Source organism: Thalassophryne amazonica, chromosome 2 (genome assembly GCF_902500255.1).
Source record: "Thalassophryne amazonica chromosome 2, fThaAma1.1, whole genome shotgun sequence".
Classification (NCBI taxonomy): domain Eukaryota; kingdom Metazoa; phylum Chordata; class Actinopteri; order Batrachoidiformes; family Batrachoididae; genus Thalassophryne; species Thalassophryne amazonica.
In genome coordinates, this window is record NC_047104.1 from 118,626,819 (window position 1) to 118,647,961 (window position 21,143).

The 21,143-nt window shown below is 39.6% G+C and overlaps 1 protein-coding gene across 1 annotated transcript in view; it reads right to left on the reverse strand.

The window, feature by feature from the left end:
- The window catches only part of gpc5a (glypican 5a), a 752,664-nt gene extending 732,829 nt beyond the window's left edge, over nucleotides 1-19,835 (reverse strand). Inside the window, 2 exon segments of the mRNA XM_034192522.1 lie at nucleotides 8,006-8,167; nucleotides 19,400-19,835. Of these exon segments, the coding sequence (XP_034048413.1) occupies nucleotides 8,006-8,167; nucleotides 19,400-19,550 (313 nt within the window). The 5' untranslated portion in view covers nucleotides 19,551-19,835.
- Between the last annotated feature and the right edge of the window lie 1,308 nt (nucleotides 19,836-21,143).

Genomic DNA, 21,143 nt, shown 5'->3' on the forward strand with positions numbered 1-21,143 from the left:
AACTCCGCCTACTCATGTAGGGAGAAGAAGAAATATTGGTAGAAGGCAGACGTAATTTGGTGCCTAACAAAAAAAAAAAAAAGAAAAAAAAAAACACATCTGGTGGGAAACCCAGCTGGTACGAAAACCTGCAGACTGCCAAACATGACACATGACAGCCCACTGCTGAATTAAGGAATGAACCTGAGTCGGATGCCGCTTAAACAGCACTCTATTATGTAAATTGGTCTATACTATGCAAATATGATCACGCTCACAGCTGGGACACATGTACTGTGCGTACAGTAAAATGCATGCAATCCCATTTACATGCATTATTGTACGGCAGTGAAACAAAACGGATCAATACACGCTCAGGCTTTTTACTGCCTTTTGTGAAACACAGTAATCTAGCTGACTGATGGCACACATGATGTTTAAGTCATGAGTGGCTTCATTTTATTCTGTACTTGTTTCACAATTCATGGACACTTTCTTGACAACACACAGTGTCTCCATGTGTTTCTCAGAGAAAACATCATCCTACCTAATATTTTTAACATTGTAACAAATGCTATGTTGCTCCAATGCAAATTGAGTACTTGCTATAAAATACACACTAAAAATGGTTGCTTTACATTTTGAATAATCTTTGCTGGTTAAAATCTTAGACTTGAGGAGTGAAACAGAAAGGGCCCTATCTGGAAGACGTGTGGCAGATGGTCTCAAGCACATAGCACAAGTGCATTAGGTCCATGTCACGCAAAGTGGTCCTGGATCTAAAAAATATAAAGTGCTTCCTTTGTCTATGAAATTCTTTTTTTTTTTTTTTTTTTTATGCCAGATATCCAAGTCACCCAGAAAAACCCATCTGGAGCATGTGGGATAGTGTTCAGTGGAATTTTCTGCTATTGAAATTGACTTACACAATTTCATGGTACTCATCAGAAAAATCATCCGCACATTATGTCATCTAAAACCATTTCATTCATGAAGATCCTCTCATATTTACATTTTCTCTGGCAGAAATACATATAAACTAGCTCAACAAAAAGTTAGCTTTGATAACCACTAATCAGCTAACTGGAAAGTTATCTTTTGTAACACTTAATCAATAAACCACCAAAAAATTTATCGGAAGCTACAGCTAACTGCTGATAACTTTCAGTATTGTCTCCGGTAGACTCTCAGCTACTGACAAGCCGATTTTGAGTTTAAACACTGCCAAAGCTTCTGATAGAATCAAAGGCAATCACAAACCCAAACACAGCCAAAGAGTCAGCGCTTCTGTCTTTGTGCACCCTGCCCACTGCTGTAGGGAAGTGTCATTTACCTTAACAGCATACAGTAGTCCAGTCGTAAGGCAGACGTCTTGAAAAAGAAAGCAGGTTTGACTTGTGGTTTTGATTTATAAACCAAATTAATCCAGATAGTTTAACTACATTAATTACATTAATGTCAAGTTAATTTTGTTAATTTTAAAATAATGCACTAATTCTGAAGTTTTGAACATGTTAACACACACAGATGCCAAACTGCATTATATGTAAACTGAGCCTCAATTTCAATTAGATTTATTCACTTTATATTGCGTCAACAGAGTCACCTCAAGGTGCGTCACACAAAACAATTCAGAAAACAAAATAAAATTAATTAAAAGATTACAAAGCATAGTAAAAGAGTAAAAAGCATAGTAACATAATATGCAAGTATGCCATCCAGTAGATGGGTCAAAATGCAAAGAACAATGCCATCCAGTAGATGGCAATGTGAACACCTGGTTATATTACTTTTGTTGCTGCCTGGCTGAATCACAACTTAAACAGAATTTTCAGTTTTGCAAATGCCTTTTCTTTAATGAAAAAATGACATATTTTACAAATACACATTTATTTATTTGTAAAAACCAACACACACGTTATGTTTTGTGTTGGTTAAATGAATGAACCAATCACTGATCGCAGGCTCAGGTTACCCATAATGCAGTTTGGCATCTGTGTGTTTGTTCAAAACTTCAGAATTAGTGCATTATTTTAAAATTAAGAGATACATGTTATATTTTCACTTTGCACAAATGACAGACTTGATATTAATGTCGTTAAACTATCCAGATTAATTTGATTTATAAATCAAAACCATCAGTCTAACCTGCTTTCCTTTTGAGGACTTGGTCCTCACGGCTGGACCACTGTATGCTATAATGGGAAATGACTTTTTTATGGAACAGCCTGGCGGCCAGGCCCCTTCTGCTGTGGTAGCGTTGAGCTCAGCTCCTCTTAGCTGCCTCACTGCTGCAAAATACAGAGCAGACAGGAGCCAATAGGGTTTATAAATGTTTTTCACTGTTACTAACTGTGTCAAAAAAATGTTAGCGATCTAAAAGTTATCGGAACTAAATTTGTCAGGAGCTTATTGGTCCACTGATGGTTTCTGAAATTAGCTGAAAAGCTAATCCGCTACATGAAAAAATTAGCTTTGATAATTACCGGTTAGTGGATTAGCGTAACTGTGCCCACCACTAAACACACGTAACATGAAACAATTTTTTTCCAGAGAATTCCACAAATTTATATCAAGTTCTCCAAATTTAGGATTTAAAGAAAGAACATGCTTACAGATGTAATTTCAGGACCATTCAGATGAAAACCTTGTTTTGTGAGTATTACATAACTGATGCAGTTGCTGCTAGAGAGACCTCATAAAATCCACACCAAAACATTTTTTTTCTTCCTATACATTAGAATATTCTCAAATCTTTTAGAAGTAAGGAAAGAAGTTCATGTCTACAGCAGAAAAACCCTTTCATTGGGTGAAAAAAACAATGTTCAGTGGTTAATTTCTAGATTTACTTCATACAAAATCTTCTCATCATTGTCAACACCAACCATGCCAACTGGTAATGGCAGATTACACAGCATATTTTCAGGCCTGTAATCAATGGCATCAACTTGCACTGGCCAAGATCATTTGCCCTTCCTTACAGGATTCATCACAGATACCCTCGTGTCATCATCTATGATGTGAACCACCTCACCAGAGAAAGCACACCCATCATACCTTACAAGAACCCAGTCGCCAACTTTCCAACCATTATTTTTTGGGGCCTGTGGGTATAATACAGAAACCAGTGGTTCACTGTCTATGTCTGCATGAAACAAGTTGCTTATTGAACCATCTGTACACCTAATGAACTTTGCTGGTACAAGGGGCATCCAGAACACCAGACCATGGATTTTTCCCTCAATGAACTCAGATACTTCAGAATGGGGAATGTGCATAACCTTTACCTCAGGCATACATTTCTGGGCTACATCACTAAAATCTGTACAATGGTGGCATTGGGACCCTTGCTCATCACCTTTAAATGGTAAATGGACTGCATTTATATAACGCTTTTCCATCTGCTTCAGGCGCCCGATCTTTCTCCTGACATTTGACTTGGCTGCCCCACCAATGCCATCAGCGACACCTTTCCCACGAGAAGTAGCAAAGTACTTACATGTAACTTCCCCGTAGATCGTTCGGCGCCTCCTGACTGTAACTAATCTGTTACATACATAACGGATTTTGTCCGTTTTCTACAAAGAACAGATTTTGTCCGTTTTATACATATAATGTTTTTTGTCCGTTTTATACATATAACAGATTCTGTCCGTTTATACATTTAACAGATTTTGATTATAAAGGACAAAATTCGCTGGTCCACCTGAATCCATTATATGCGAATTTTACGTTTTTTCTTTCCCATCACGTTCAGGATTCCTTACAAGAGCAAGTCTTCCACTAAAATTTAGAATGGTTTCCAAATGAATCTATGTGAGGCAAAATACAGGTTGACTGGAAACCAGGTGCAAAGCCATTTAAAAATAAATTGTGCAAAAGTCACCAAAAGGGCATGTTAATTGTTGATGCACATTTCAAATCCCAAAAACAATGTTTAAAAGTGTGAAATAATTGCTAGAAAATAAAGGAAACTTTGCTCATTCAGACATGTAACGCATGTAACATTTTTTGTAACAGATGTAACGTTGTATTTTCACCTGATAAAGTTCTCTGAAGTCAAATTTTCTTAATTCCACTTCTGCATCCAAATAGTAGTGATATCACAGTAAAATGATTGAGAACTCCAGAAAATACCACTGCACACTTCACAGAACTTTCACTGTTTTGAAAATTTTGTTTGTGGTGTGTCCAATTCCACTTTGTTCTTTATATGGCGCACAATCTCAAAGCAAAGTTAGGCTTATGGTGCAAAGGGGGTTGTATTTAGTCTCCTAAATACTCTCCCTGAGATGAAGCATTTGAATGCCTTGTTCCACAACGCTTCATCCACCTCATTCTGCTCCAACTAGATCCAACCCGATCTCCTCCATTTCTCACTAGGTGCGGATGTCCCCCACCAGTCCCACTGCACTTGGTCACTGTGACCAGCCCCGTCTTGCTGCAACCCACCAGCCAACTTTGGGAAGAGGAATCATAAAACCATCATAAAAACACACTTCTTCCCATCCATACATTCAAGATATACTAGTCTACAATTTTTTTTTAGAGGTTTATTCTGGTTTTGGTGTGCTAAATTCAAATATGACAATGACAACTGCTGACTGACTAGTGTTTCCAAGATTTTTAAGCTTTACAGTTTACACCGTGTATACTGACTAACGACTAGGCATTGTGGTTAAGTATTTAATTTTATAGCAAAAAATGTGTCTTATGGAACTAAGGTCTGATTGGGTAAATGGCTGCTGGTGGCCATCTTGGATTATAATGTCATACAGCTGAACTCACACTGGGTCATCTTGGGTCTGTTTAGAATTGATGTCTACATATATTAAGCCACATGGCATGCTGGCATCATCCACTTCTTGAACCCAGTTATTCCAGTTAACAGTCACAGGGGGTGGTACCTATCCCGGCGGTCATTGGGTAAGAGGCGGGGTACACCCTGGCCAGGTTGCCAGTCTATCACTGGTCCATGTTGGTATCATATTCTGCACAATTGTTACACGTTACCTGGATTACTTCTCTTTAACTCTCTTATCTTATTCTCTTATCCTCTGCCATATCCTGACCTGGAAGCGTAACTTGAAGTCTAAAGCCAATCAACAGACTTAAGCATAATTTTCATTCTCATTGTCCCAGAATTAGTAAAGTTTGACATCTATTTCAGAAGCTTTCTGGCTGTCAACCAGTGGAACCAAAATCTGATTAGGTAGTCTGAAGATGTCTTCCTACCATTCAAACAAGCATAGTTAGAGACAAAGGCAATGACGTGTGTTTAAGCCCGTTCCTCCCACAGGAACTCGCTGAGCATTTTAGGGGGTCTAACACATTTGCGCACATCTCCCCCCGTAGCCACATGAGCCCAGTGGATCTTCACCACAATGGAGACACATTGGCTGAGAAGGCCAATTAGAGGGCCACTGCTGTGAACATTTACAAGTGCTGGGAAGAACGCCGAGTTCCGACAGTGGAAACGGACCTCTTGTCTTTCCCTGATTAGTACAAGAACACTGATGTTTTCAATAACAGTGGTTTAATTTATTTCCCGCGGTATTTGAATTAATTTTTATCCTTACAGTCACAGTCAGCCACAGTCATTCACAGTAATTGGTGGTCGTGGATGTGATGGATTTAGACCTAATGAGGGAAGAGACAGTTGTAGATCTCCTCACTTGAAGTTCTTTGGCTACAACACGGCAGATAACATTTCAGTCTGATCACCATGTGCGCGAAACACACAATACACAGCAGGCACATCTAAAACACAAGAATCATTTTGAGCAAAACAGTATCTGGTGAGAGCACAAATAAAATGAGTTCTGTGACTAAAACCTACTGTGAATACAACAGAAGGCTCCTACTAATAGAGTCGGTCTGATTTCGTTATTTAGGATAGACAGCGTAGCCTCACAAAGAAGTGCAGGTGATTAGGCAGAACCCTGACAGACACGCACCCTTACAGCCGGCCTCTTGATTCACAGCCTTCCTATCTAATCTGAGGATCAGAGAGCAGCGGTGGATCTGGAAGGAGGACAGACGCAGCTCTGTTTGCTTTTCTCTTCACTCAGCCGCTGACCCGACCCAGTGTTTTTACAGCACCCACACAAAACCTAAGTCCTAAATGCACACTGGGAAATACACCCAAACTCCTACGCAGTATCTCATTATCCACCTTAGAATCTCATCTCTTATTTCAGTGCATGCACATGAATTTTATGTTTTACTATGCCCACCGTACAGCTCCGGATGTCATGTGACTCTGTCTGTTAACACCTCCACGCTGCAGGAAAGCATCAAGCTCAGTGAATTAGACAAAAAAAAATAGCACAGACAGTGATCTAAAGCCATGTGTTTGTTACAAGGCAAAAAAAAAAAAAAAAGATTAACTATCACTGATCCACACTTAACTCTCAACAAGTTTACGAAAATATTTCAAACATATAAATCCAGAATTTAATTATTTGGTAAACTTTCCCTGTGCCAACTCTAGAATTACTACTAAAAATTGAGATTTCATTATGATTTTAACTTATAAATGATATATTTTGGCTTGTGATCTGATCACAACCGTTTGAATAATAAAATAGCTTAAGTCCAGTTTTATTTTGTTTTTTCACTGTGAAATAAATGTGCATATGATAAGTTTGATACAGTTCTGTTTCGATAAGGGTTGGGCAATGTCTGATTAATTACAAAATCATGTCTGCAGGAAAAAATTGTGATGGATGATGAAAGCAGGCGGTTGCACTTTGCACATAATATATTTTATGCTCATTTAAATGTTGACTGGTACTCATGAATTAATTAATATTTATTTAGTTCACTCACGCACTCATCCTCAACCGCTTCCTCCAATTAAGGGTCGCGGGGGGCTGGAGCCTATCCCAGCAGTTATAGGGCGTAAGGCAGGGAAAACCCTGGACAGGACGCCAGTCTGTCGCAGGGCCACATACAGACAAACACACTTTCACACCCGCACTCACACACACCTACGGACAATTTTAAGTCACCAATCCACCTAACCTGCATGTCTTTGGATGTGGGAGGAAGCCGGAGCACCCGGAGAGAACCTACGCAAACACGGGGAGAACATGCAAACTCCACACAGAAAGGCCACAGGTGGGAATCAAACTCATGACCTTCTTGCTGCGATGCAACAGTGCTAACCTCTAAGCCACCCTGTTGAGTTATGTAGTTACTACTAATTTACAATCACCGTAAAAGTAACAATGCACCGGGGATCATTTCCCAAGCAGCTGTTGCCTGGCTGTGTTTAGAGCACTTTAGAGTAGTTGAGTCCTCCTCAGCCTTCAACAAAAGTTGGTGTGGGGAGGCAAATTAATTAAATAATTAATCCCCTGTCACATGTCTGCATAACTCCAGGCAGGCAAATTCTTCTTGATATCTCAAATGTTTTTTTTTTTTCTTTGCATGTCAAGAAAATTGGGTGACACATTGTGCACTACAGCGGTCACCAGGACATTCTGTTGGAGTCAATCTGAATTAATTGGATTGTTTCCCCACACACACAGCTCACAACAACCCAAGAGGTCTCTGTGCATTGCTTTTTGTTTTGATTAGGAGTAACTCCTATCAGTTTAAAAAAAAACAAAAAAAAAAACAGGCACAGCGACAGGCTGTTTTTTTCAAAGGTGTTTTCAGGCTGCAATACCACAGTGTTCATGGTCTTTCTAGACACAAACCTTTTTTGTTTTCAAAACACCTGGTGGCCCAAAAGAGTATAAGGCCCCTTTAAATGAACTTTATTTCCCTAAAGGACAGATCATTATGGACAGAGACCCAGATCTGGAAAATTGTTATCACATGGTGTTGATACACAATTTGGTCCATATATTTTGATAATACTATGATTTTTGTAATTTTTAGTGTCAGTGTCCTTAAATCACAGGAGTCACTCTTACTACAACTGACTCTGCTATTCCTCCCAGTTTGGCTGCGACTTGGAACGAGGAGGTAAACACGGATGTACGGACAGACATATACGTGCACTTTCAAAGCATACCTTGAAAAGCAGCCACATTTCGTGAGATGAGCAACTTCAGGTTGGAGCTGGATGTCTGCAGAAGGTTCTGGATGTCTCTCCGGGCCGCCAACTGGTACCTTGCCTCTGTCTTTTTGGTGCAGCAGGTCAAGTTCCTGGACATGCATACCTGTAGTTCTGACCCTATAAATCATTAAGACTAAATTTATTCTTTTAAATCTGTCATGATAGATGTCAGAGACAAAAATGCAACTACAGGCAGTGAGGTGGATCTTCACAGTTAGAAAGAGCCCACTGTTGTCTTCAGGAACTTCTGTGTGCAAGTTACATCCCTGTGTTACAGCAGTCAAATTTCCATATCACATTCCAAAAACAAGTCAGATGTTCTGAGCACTGTGAGTTTCTTGTCTGAACAACTTCTGGAATATGTCCATACTGAATGGACAACACCCTTTATATATTTGTGATGGTGTCTGCTGTCCATTTAGAAGCATACATCAGCACAGCAAAATGAGTAATGCGTGAACACAAGAGTACTTATTAACGTGCACTTCCCTGGAAAGTCCAAAAACATCTTGTCAGGCAGTATTAAAAAAACACTGAAAAATTCCCTAGATTCACCGCGAACTATTAATTCTTGATAAATATCTCAGGGGAGGACTGTTTGGTTGGTTGGTTTTGGGATTTTTGTGGCTATACCAAAATACGAAATAGAGCAAAATGGGGACGGATGATTACGAAATGGGGGTAAAAGGTAAGGAAATGGAGCAGACTGACTCAAACTGACTTCAAATATGAGTAAATTAAGTGCTTTTATTCATTTGTTGGTGGGTTTTTTGTAGCATTTTGGAAATGCAGAATTGCCCTCCGTACATGTACTCAGGGCGGGTGTGACACCTAGTGTTCAAGAGATGAAACTTCAGCCACTGAACCAACAATGGCCCTGTCTATATGTACACCATTAATCTGATTTATTTTGTTCTATTTGCGCGTTTCACCATTCTAAAGAGCTAATAGGAGATCGTAGTCTCGTTTGAACCCTCCGTGCTATCGTGGGATTTGACCACTTATGGGGACCTCCATTACACAACATAACTTCACACGGGTAAATGGTGTACAGTTTTGTTTTCGGCTGCAATCACTGAAGCAGTCGCAAAACGGGATTTTTTTTTCCCGTTCCCGGTGGAGAAGAAAAGACGGGGAGGTAGGAGACGTCATGTCAGTAAGTGTTAGCCTACACAGCTAACAGAGTAAGCTCCATTCTCTCGCCTGCAAAAAAACCTCAACACGTTTGTGCTCCAGATCATAAACAAACCACAACACATGTCCACTTTCCCACCGCATTGTCACTTTTTCTTTGCATTTTCACTTTGTTTGCATGTAATTTGCCCAAAACCCCATTGAAAATGCCGTGGTTTGTAACCCAAAGTAGAGAAATTACGTCCTATGCGTCATATTTTACCTCTTTAGTGCCTGCCCTCAAACGAGACTGCACTGCCCTATTTCTTGGAAAGAGAGAGAGGGGGAGTACTGTCTTTTCAGCTTTTTTTTCCAAGACCTGCTCTTTATGAAATGTACCGTAATTTTAGACCGCATTTCACTCCCCATTTCAGTCCATTTCATTACATTTTATGCCCATTTCGTAATTAACAGTCCCCATTTTGCTCCATTTCATTACATTTTATGCCCATTTCATTCATTTTGTATTTAAGTACAGCTCGGATTTTTTGTTTTTGTTTTCCCACTTATCCTTGTCATGGTGGCCATACACATTATATACATAGACGCCTCATAACTTGCTGCAACGTAATCCAGCGTCGCCGCCATATTGGATTGGTCTCTTCACAATAGGCTCGCATCGGAGTCAATGGAGAGGGAGCAAATATGCCGCAGTATAGAAGCCAGATCACGTGAGAGTACCTTTCACAAATATGATTGAACAATACTGATTGATTGATTTAGAAATTCCATATAAAACATATGTCTGATACATTTTATGGAATTTCAAAGATAACAAGAAAGTCATACGACTTATTTCCATTGTGGTCCTTACATAAAACAACACAACAGGCAACAAAGATAGAATCTAGATAAATAAAAATCCAGATAAATAAATAAAAAATAAAAACACCAAAAAAAAAAAAGGTGTTATTTCACCATTTGTAATATTATGTCATCGTAACAAATGATACTTACGTGTAATGTTATTACAGCAGGAAGTGGTACTCTCTGTCATTAGCTGTGTTTCCATACTGGTATCGCAACTCTTAAGCAAATTTTCGTTAATGCAGCAAAAGGAAGAATGTATTTGTGCGCATTTCCATCCACTTGTTATGCCCTTTTGTTTCACAATTCTTTGGAATTGAGAACTATTATTTCATGTTTCAGTCATTTGTGGTGTCTGTATTTCACAAAGTAAGGCTGCACCACATCGCAAAATTAACTACACTGGAGTTACAGAGTGCCAGCACGCGCAAGAAGCTGTGCAAAACAGTTCTTTTTCAAGGGTTTTAGCTCCTCAGACCCAGTTGTAAGCCGAACAAGGTAGTTTAAGACCCCGGAATGACCCGGAACTTTCTTTTCCTGGACTTGGAAACAAAAATGTTCATCTTTGTAACAAAACCTGGTGAGGGAAGCAGAGGAAATTAAAGTGATGTACCCTGAGTGTGCGCGTGTGTGTGACAGAGAGAGAAATACATTCAAATGTACAATCCAAACTTGTTTCTTTACTAAATTATAAAATTAATTCATGTATACATTTATCTATATGTCTTTGTTAAAGAGCATAAGACAAAGTCTTTCAGCATGAAAGTATGTATTTTTAATGTGTGACAGCATCCTGTATCGTAACTGAATTTCTGCTGTTTCTAACAAACCAAACGGTGGGAAAATCGAGTAAAAATTTAAATAAATGCACTGGGGGCACAACAGGGACCGAGCCAAGATGGCGGCCGGCTGACACACCGGCTCAAATAGGCAGCGACAGTCCATGAGGCGTCTACGTATATAATGTCTATGGTGGTGGCAGTACACCAAGCAGCTCCTCCCACACTTCCCTATCCTCTGCCAAATCCTGTAATTCTTCCTGGGGTATCCTATGTTCCCAAGCCAGCTGGGTAACGCAAGTTTACTTCCCCAGCTAAGGCTGGTGTCGCAGACCGTGACTGCGACAGTGCACATTTAGTATCTTGTCCAAGGACACAGACAAGCAGCAAGAGTGGGATTCGAACACAGGTCCACATATTGGCAGAACAGCTCCTTATTCACTCTGCTACCTGCTGTACGTCGCACGGTATGAAACTCACATTTTTCTTCATACTGTACACATAAAAAAATAAATAAAATGCAAAAAAATGTGCATGAAATCCAAAACAGGTATTTCAGCATCAGAAATGTCAGATTCTCAACAGCTTACAAATATGAAAATGTGTACATGAGACACACAAATCATCTTAAACTTCACCTAAAACTCTGCAGAAGCTTGAGATATGTCTCGACTGCTGCTGCTGACAAAGACACTATCAGCAGTGAGCTTCACGAGCAGGCAGTGGCACACGTGGAGGAATTCAAACTCTAACAGATAAGACAACATGAAAATGCCCTGGGTCTGGCTTTTCAAAGCAAAATATTTCCCAGAACTGTTTCCATCTTCCAACGCTGCCGACAACGTTTTAGCCGAGGCTGATAGACTTCTGTTTTGACCTGAACTGATAGGCTGTTTGCCACTTCTTATCAGACAGCCTGCGTGAAATGTAAAATTAACTCTGGAAGATATTTGTGCTCAAGCCCACATACAATTACAGATATCTTGTTAAATCACTCTCACAGATCTGCTCTACCTGAGCCGCTGCTTCTTACTGCCCATTATTTCATCTGATGCATTTCCACAAAATAACTGCAATCCGTCAAAAAAACGATTTACATCTTTCCGCTAGCGCTTCTAAGTGCGACCAGTCAGCATTTGGGCTTTGAAGACTTTTCACTTAGATTACCAGCAACATCAGTGCAGCTTCAGTTTCTACCAGGTTGGTCGGTAACACTGGCCTTAGAGGCCACCAGTACATTTTAATTTTAGGTTATGTAATATAATTGCAAATGAACTGATATAACTGTGTATAAATGTGTTTGTTCTGATACTTATGAGTACTCTTGAGTGATTTGGAAGTTTTTTCTCACGATTAAAGTCCAAAAAATAACCCAAATCAATCAAGTCTGAAAATGATCCGAGAACAAAACAGCTTGGTATGCCAACAAAACATTCATTAATCCAAAATTAAACATTAATCAATAAGATATATGCCTCCCCCAAGCATTTACACAGTGCTGGCATTGATTTGGTATACTGATTTGGTATACTGCAGTAATCCTGTCAACAGCACAAAAACATACCTGTTTCTTTAACTGAGCAGTACTGTCACTGTGCATGTTAAAAAAAAATGCTAAAATGGCCCAAAACATGAAGTTCACTGGTCTTCATCTGTGTCTACCATGACCCACTATTTTAGAGCGGAATATGCAGTAGTTTTTACAGAATTGCTTGTAGAAATTTTGAAGCCCCACTAACGCACTGACTCCATGAATCCTATGTTTGCCGGGATCATAGAGATAATATGAAGCCCACGAGTGGACATTACTGGCTGAAGCAACCACTAATGAGCAGGTCAGACTGCCATCTTGGGCCAGGAAATGAATGACATTCCACAATGTTAACAAACAAAAGTGCGACAAAAGCAGCAAAAATGCTTGAAGGGGAGTTCCTGTCTATGGGAAACATGTGGCCAAGTGGTTAGTGTGCTTACTGACTGACCAGAAGGTTCATGGTTCAAGGCCACCATTGGAGGGGCATCCACTGTAAAACTTGTGCCACATCAACATGCAGATCCATATCACATCTGCTGTGGTGACCCCAAGAGAAAAATACCATCAGCCCAACCCTGTACATAGAGTGATTCCCAAAATAAAATGCAATAAATTGTAATACTCTTAATTTCTAAATACTGTTACATATTATACTTTCTTTACAGAATGAGGATGACAAGAGTTTATAAAAATCTCAGTTTTTGTTACTTAAATAAGAACAGCAGACCCCCCCCCCCCCCCCCCCCCCCCCCCAAAAAAAAAAACTTTAAATCTTCTGTCTACTCTGATCTCATCTTCTCTCTTCTAGCTTAAATAACAAATAGCTTAAAAAACTTCTCTCCAGATGCATTATGCTGGTATTATGTTTGTTGCTGAATTACTGAAATACGTTAATGGAACCTGTGGTTTGTATTTTTGTCGTATTTGTCACAGCCACCAGATAGAGGGTTTTATGCAATAAATTTATCCGACAGATACGAACGAGTTATCAATTCTGTTGTTGTATTCTGTCAAAATTCGTTTCCCACGATGGCAGATGAAATGAACTTAAAGTTCGCCATAGTGTTTTTCTATCTCTATGGTACAGTTGTATCATCTCAAATGTGCAGATTTGCAGTTTCTCTCAGACTTATAACACTAAACTCTTTTTGAACTGCCAGAAGGAAAAAACAAGGAAACCAAAGTCATTGTGCACTTTTGCCAGCTTTGCATCATTCTGACTTTTTCTCTCCCTACAGTATGAAGGCCAAATGTAGCACCACAGCAGCAAAAAAAAAAAAAAAAAAAAAAAGCCTAGAAAATCTGTATGTTTCTCTTTTGGTTTTCTTTGAAGATAAATGACTTATTTACAGCCCTTTCTTATTTAAAAAAATGCAAAAATAAAATAATAATAAAAAAAAAAAACACTTTTCTGATTCAACTACTGGGAGGAGATTATCACCTGGCAAACTATGGGGAAATACTCTGCACAGAATGCAACTCAGAGAAGTCAACAAAGTACCTTTCTGACTGCAATTTTGCAATGACAGCAGCACAGAGACTTAAAGCAAGTGCTCATTTGAGGGATCAGATGGCCTTATTGAGGTTAATTAAAGGTTTAAGAGGCATGTGAAGGTTTTCTGTCAAGTGAATGTATTCCCTCACAGCACCCAGGGAACGAGACGTCAAAATGAATGCAGCACCACGGTGGTCAACACCACTCTGACCTTTTTTTTTTTTTTTACAAGATAAACAGTAGCAGCACTGAGATGTCCAGTCAATGTCAGCCCACAGCAAGCAACAGTCCACACCCATAATTCCCTAAAATCTAGTCCAGCAGTTTGGTATTATATGATGGGTGGTGGTTGGAACATTAAGTGAAGCCTAGTTTACCTAAATTTACACAAAGCTACTTCTGTTTATTCCAACAAGCCACTTATGTACTTTACAGAGACAGAGTCACAGTTTTAAGGTTTCTTTTCTCTCACAACCAACAAATAAGTTTTCTACATTAGCAGCATTAAAGAAACACATCCTCTCTGAGTCCACTGGTGGACGCTATTAGAGCCTGACTGATACGTCAGCCAATATGAGCCTTTCGCAAGTATCGCCGTTATTTTTGCAGATATGAAAACTTTTATTTGACAGAATAAACAATGCAGAAAAATACATAGTTTGTCCAGCAGCACTGGTTACAACGCTGACACCCTCATCACCCCTTGGTCACATTAGCCACAAGAGACAGAGGCAAAGCGACCAGCTGTCATTCATTGTCAATCACAGTGGGTGTTTTTCAGCCACAAGAGAAACGCGATAGCTGTGCTGCTGGCTACGCGGGGCCAAAATAAACAGCAAGTCTATTTTATGCAAATGTTGAGTGATGTGACACAGTGACTGACAATCTGAGTGAAGGCAGAGGGACGGCAGCACAATGTACACTACCAGTCAAAGTGCATCCAAACATTTGACTGCTACTGTACGATGGTTGGTTGTTGGTTATATTTATAGTTTCTTAATAATAAAGTTCATATTTAATCTGTAAAACATCAATCTTTAATTAAACTTCTATAAGGGCAGGGTAACAAAATATTAGGAATCACAACCTTTTTTAATGTATGCAGCAGATATGTTGGTATCAGAAACCTTTTACTCCTGAATATCGGTATTGCATTGGCTCCCCACAAAAACCCATCAGTCAGGCTGCAGAGCAGATCATGAGAGATCTTAGTAAATAAAAGACAAGTTGTAGCTTTTATTTACTGTGTCACTGTGAAAACTTTGGATTAATTCCTCTCCAAATCTGGTCCTGCAGACATACAACAGTAGTGTCCAACTGATTCTGAAATAATCTGCTTTGGCCAAAGTCTGCACCCATAAGGCCAATGTAAAGGGGAAAAATGTTTAAGTGGTGCTCGGAGAGTGCCTGAGGTACGCCCTCCTCCTTGGGAAATATGACAATATAAGCATTTCATTGACTGTTTAACATTATGTGACTGATCGTTAGGCTTTAAATCAGGCTAAAGTTAGTTTATCCAGTGCTGTAGCCGCAAATTAAATAACGGCTTAAGTCAGCAAGGTTTATCAAGAAACTGCTTAGCGGACCTCTGACCTTGAAAAACAATGGTGAAGGTCAGCTATATGCAAACTCATGTGAGATCATCACATGAACCATCTATGTACCAAATTTGGTGAAACTGCTGTTATTTGTTCTCAAGTTATTTGTTAAGTCAAATAGAAGACTTAACAGTATTCCCTAAAAACTCCCTTCTGTCTGATCATTTCTTAATAACATTTACATTTACTCTGATGGACTACCCAGCAGTGGGGAATAAGTTTCATTACACTAGAAGTCTTTCAGAAAGCACTGTAACTAGGTTTAAGGATATGATTCCTTCTTTATGTTCTCTAATGCCATATAACAACACAGTGCAGAGTAGCTACCTAAACTCTGTAAGGGAGATAGAGTATCTCGTCAATAGTTTTACATCCTCATTGAAGACAACTTTGGATGCTGTAGCTCCTCTGAAAAAGAGAGCTTTAAATCAGAAGTGTCTGACTCCGTGGTATAACTCACAAACTCGTAGCTTAAAGCAGATAACCCGTAAGTTGGAGAGGAAATGGCGTCTCACTAATTTAGAAGATCTTCACTTAGCCTGGAAAAAGAGTCTATAAAAAAGCCCTCCGTAAAGCTAGGACATCTTTCTACTCATCACTAATTGAAGAAAATAAGAACAACCCCAGGGTTCTTTTCAGAACTGTAGCCAGGCTGACAAAGAGTCAGAGCTCTATTGAGCTGAGTATTCCATTAACTTTAACTAGTAATGACTTCATGACTTTCTTTGCTAACAAAATTTTAACTATTAGAGAAAAAATTACTCATAACCATCCCAAAGACGTATCGTTATCTTTGGCTGCTTTCAGTGATGCCGGTATTTGGTTAGACTCTTTCTCTCCGATTGTTCTGTCTGAGTTATTTTCATTAGTTACTTCATCCAAACCATCAACATGTTTATTAGACCCCATTCCTACCAGGCTGCTCAAGGAAGCCCTACCATTATTTAATGCTTCGATCTTAAATATGATCAATCTATCTTTGTTAGTTGGCTATGTACCACAGGCTTTTAAGGTGGCAGTAATTAAACCATTACTTAAAAAGCCATCACTTGACCCAGCTATCTTAGCTAATTATAGGCCAATCTCCAACCTTCCTTTTCTCTCAAAAATTCTTGAAAGGGTAGTTGTAAAACAGCTAACTGATCATCTGCAGAGGAATGGTCTATTTGAAGAGTTTCAGTCAGGTTTTAGAATTCATCATAGTACAGAAACAGCATTAGTGAAGGTTACAAATGATCTTCTTATGGCCTCGGACAGTGGACTCATCTCTGTGCTTGTTCTGTTAGACCTCAGTGCTGCTTTTGATACTGTTGACCATAAAATTTTATTACAGAGATTAGAGCATGCCATAGGTATTAAAGGCACTGCGCTGCGGTGGTTTGAATCATATTTGTCTAATAGATTACAATTTGTTCATGTAAATGGGGAATCTTCTTCACAGACTAAAGTTAATTATGGAGTTCCACAAGGTTCTGTGCTAGGACCAATTTTATTCACTTTATACATGCTTCCCTTAGGCAGTATTATTAGACGGTATTGCTTAAATTTTCATTGTTACGCAGATGATACCCAGCTTTATCTATCCATGAAGCCAGAGGACACACACCAATTAGCTAAACTACAGGATTGTCTTACAGACATAAAGACATGGATGACCTCTAATTTCCTGCTTTTAAACTCAGATAAAACTGAAGTTATTGTACTTGGCCCCACAAATCTTAGAAACATGGTGTCTAACCAGATCCTTACTCTGGATGGCATTACCCTGACCTCTAGTAATACTGTGAGAAATCTTGGAGCCATTTTTGATCAGGATATGTCATTCAAAGTGCATATTAAACAAATATGTAGGACTGCTTTTTTGCATTTACGCAATATCTCTAAAATCAGAAAGGTCTTGTCTCAGAGTGATGCTGAAAAACTAATTCATGCATTTATTTCCTCTAGGCTGGACTATTGTAATTCATTATTATCAGGTTGTCCTAAAAGTTCCCTAAAAAGCCTTCAGTTAATTCAAAATGCTGCAGCTAGAGTACTGACGGGGACTAGAAGGAGAGAGCATATCTCACCCATATTGGCCTCTCTTCATTGGCTTCCTGTTAATTCTAGAATAGAATTTAAAATTCTTCTTCTTACTTATAAGGTTTTGAATAATCAGGTCCCATCTTATCTTAGGGACCTCGTAGTACCATATCACCCCAATAGAGCGCTTCGCTCTCAGACTGCAGGCTTACTTGTAGTTCCTAGGGTTTGTAAGAGTAGAATGGGAGGCAGAGCCTTCAGCTTTCAGGCTCCTCTCCTGTGGAACCAGCTCCCAATTCAGATCAGGGAGACAGACACCCTCTCTACTTTTAAGATTAGGCCTAAAACTTTCCTTTTTGCTAAAGCTTATAGTTAGGGCTGGATCAGGTGACCCTGAACCATCCCTTAGTTATGCTGCTATAGACGTAGACTGCTGGGGGGTTCCCATGATGCACTGTTTCTTTCTCTTTTTGCTCTGTATGCACCACTCTGCATTTAATCATTAGTGATCGATCTCTGCTCCCCTCCACAGCATATCTTTTTCCTGGTTCTCTCCCTTAGCCCCAACCAGTCCCAGCAGAAGACTGCCCCTCCCTGAGCCTGGTTCTGCTGGAGGTTTCTTCCTGTTAAAAGGGAGTTTTTCCTTCCCACTGTAGCCAAGTGCTTGCTCACAGGGGGTCGTTTTGACTGTTGGGGTTTTACATAATTATTGTATGGCCTTGCCTTACAATATAAAGCGCCTTGGGGCAACTGTTTGTTGTGATTTGGCGCTATATAAAAAAAATTGATTGAATTGATTGATTGAAGTTATCCTGTTCACCAAGAATTTCCTATGTTGACGTCTGTGTTTCTCAAAGCCCCAAACGTCTTTTGTCCACAACCCAAAGATTTTCAGTGTCCTGTCAGAGAGAAGCAGAGGTCAAAAACCCTGGTTTCAGTGAGCAAAAGTCCAACTACGTTTGCTCCATCAACCCACAAAACCAGCTGATTCTGTTGAGTTTGACTCTTCAGGCAGGTAGATGAGCTAATCAGTGAAATCATTTGTTGTAGGTGCACAGATGGAAACAATACACAGTAAGACTTTTACTCACTAAAGCCAGGGTTTCCCCACCTCTGGTGAAGAGTAAAGAAACAAAGTGACCACATTTAACAAGCTTAAGCCACAGAATTTGAAGATTAACAAAAGATTAAAAATTAAACCAATGAATGGTTGGCAGTTAATTTAACTGATTCATAATCAGCCATTTTTTCCAGCTCTAGGATATACTGCCACCTGTTTCACTTACTCTTCAAAGTCACATTTGCACATTTGGGGGATTTCTTCCTCTGAAGCTGTGGTTGTGTGTATGTCTGTGTTTTGAAAGCAAAATATTTTCCAAGCACCAGATAGACTAAAATTAAAGGAAAATAAATGCCTGAGAGTTTCTCTTTACCAAACTGCTGCCAAAGTGCTTGCTCGGGGCAAGGGTAAGAATCATTACCCTTGGGGTAACTTATATTGTGATTTGGAGCTATCTAAATACATTTATGAGTGTCCCATTTCATGTTTTGATGTCACATAGCCTTCTATTTGTAATATTGTTTTACTGGGAATAAATCAATACATGTATGTGTGCAAGAGGGACACATTTAAAACTGATCACACAAAAACGCCCCTTCAGAAAATCTGCCTACGCACCTGTTTTTTTTTTTTTTGTTTTTTTTTTTCAAAAACGTCTCTTCAAGATGTAAACATTTTCCAAATAAATGAAAACAGGATCTTTATTTAAATTATAATCACAACCTGGGATCTAAATGTTCATGTTTCAAACAGCCTTAAAGGTAAATAAAGGCTTTTTTTCCCCCACAGAAAGATGCTAAATGATTCATGAGATTAATTCAGTCACTGGTTGACATAGTGATGAGTTACTAAAATAAATAAATAAATAACTAGTAACGTACCTGAAACGGGTTGAACGGGAAGGAACTGATTGGGTCCAATTTGTCTGAGTTGGAAAACTTTCCGTACTTCGTCGCAACTTTTTGGGCTTCCAAAAATTAATCCAGTGCAACAAAAACAGAAGACAAAACAAGTAATCCACAAAACACCCATTCTAATTTAAATATAATTTTTTTTAAAGCATGTGTAAACTAGATTCCTGTCCAGTCTTCAGTGTGTTCGGGTTCGACTGGTCCGCTCAGGTGAGTTCCGGACACGTGTCGGCTTTTAATGATGAATGTGTTGATTTTCTGCTCCAGATAAACCTTTAAATCCAAAGTCGTCGCAGAGGACGTGTGGAAGTGGCATGTTGTCCAAGTTTTGTGACCGGCCAGCGGAGGCGGTACCACAGCTGGACTCTGCCGCCGGACCCGCGCCTCTGCCGCGGAGCAACGGCGCCATCTAGTGGACTTCAATCAATCAATTTTTTTATATAGCGCCAAATCACAACAAACAGTTGCCCCAAAGCGCTTCACAATGCAAGGCAAGGCCATACAATAATTATGTAAAACCCCAACGGTCAAAACGACCCCCTGTGAGCAAGCACTTGGCTACAGTGGGAAGGAAAAACTCCCTTTTAACAGGAAGAAACCTCCAGCAGAACCAGGCTCAGGGAGGGGCAGTCTTCTGCTGGGACTGGTTGGGGCTGAGGGAGAGAACCAGGAAAAAAGACATGCTGTCGCACTTCAAACTGTGGATTTTTTTTAATACAATATTAAAAGTTTTAAGATTGGAAAATTTAATGGAAAACAGTAGTTTAGATGTTACGTTTCCTGTATATTTCGGCAATTGCCAAGTTGAAACACTGTACCCCGGAATGAAACCTAAACTTTTTTTCCCTATATGGACCTTATTCACAATTTTGATCATTAAAAGCATTTCCATATTTTAAACCAAGTCAGATGAGCTTGATTACATTTTCAAAGTTTTTGGTGACTAACAACTATAAAGTTGAAAAATTAAAAGGTTATTGTGAGTTACTTCATAACCCACCAAGACCCCGATCACATGTAAAAACCTCAATCTCTTTTATGGCAACAACCTCAATAGATTTTCAATCCAACCTTAATTTACAGCTTTTTTTTTTTTTTTTAAGGGTTTCATTTACTTTTTCAGTATCAAGTCAGCAGCACAGTGGCTTAGTGGTTAGCACTGTTGCCTTACAGCAAGAAGGGTGTGGATTTGAGTCCCACCTGTGGCCTTTTTGTGTAGAGTTTGCATGTTTTTCCCACATCCAGACATGCAGGTTAGGTGATTTAGCACCAGGTTCTCCACAAACATGAGTTACGTGGGAGTAGAGGGGCGGCCGGCCGCACCCGTCCAGTCACGAGCAGCTCTGCTCACCGGGCCCCCCGGTGGGGGTTGGCCCAGCTATCAGGGGCCAACCGAAAATCCACAGCACTTCGGTATCGCTTCGTCTAGGCAGAATTCTGACTTAGAGACGTTCAGTCATAATCCCAGATGGTAGCTTTGCACCATTTGCTCCTCAGCCAAGCACACCAAATGTCTGAATCTGCGGTTCCTCTTACTGAGGATTACTATTCAAAGAACACATCAGTAGGGTAAAACTAACCTGTCCCACGATGGTCTAATCCCAGCTCACTTTCCCTATTAGTGGGTGAACAATCCAACGCTTGGTGAATTCTGCTTCACAATGATAGGAAGAGCCGACATCGAAGGATCAAAAAGCAACGTCACTATGAACGC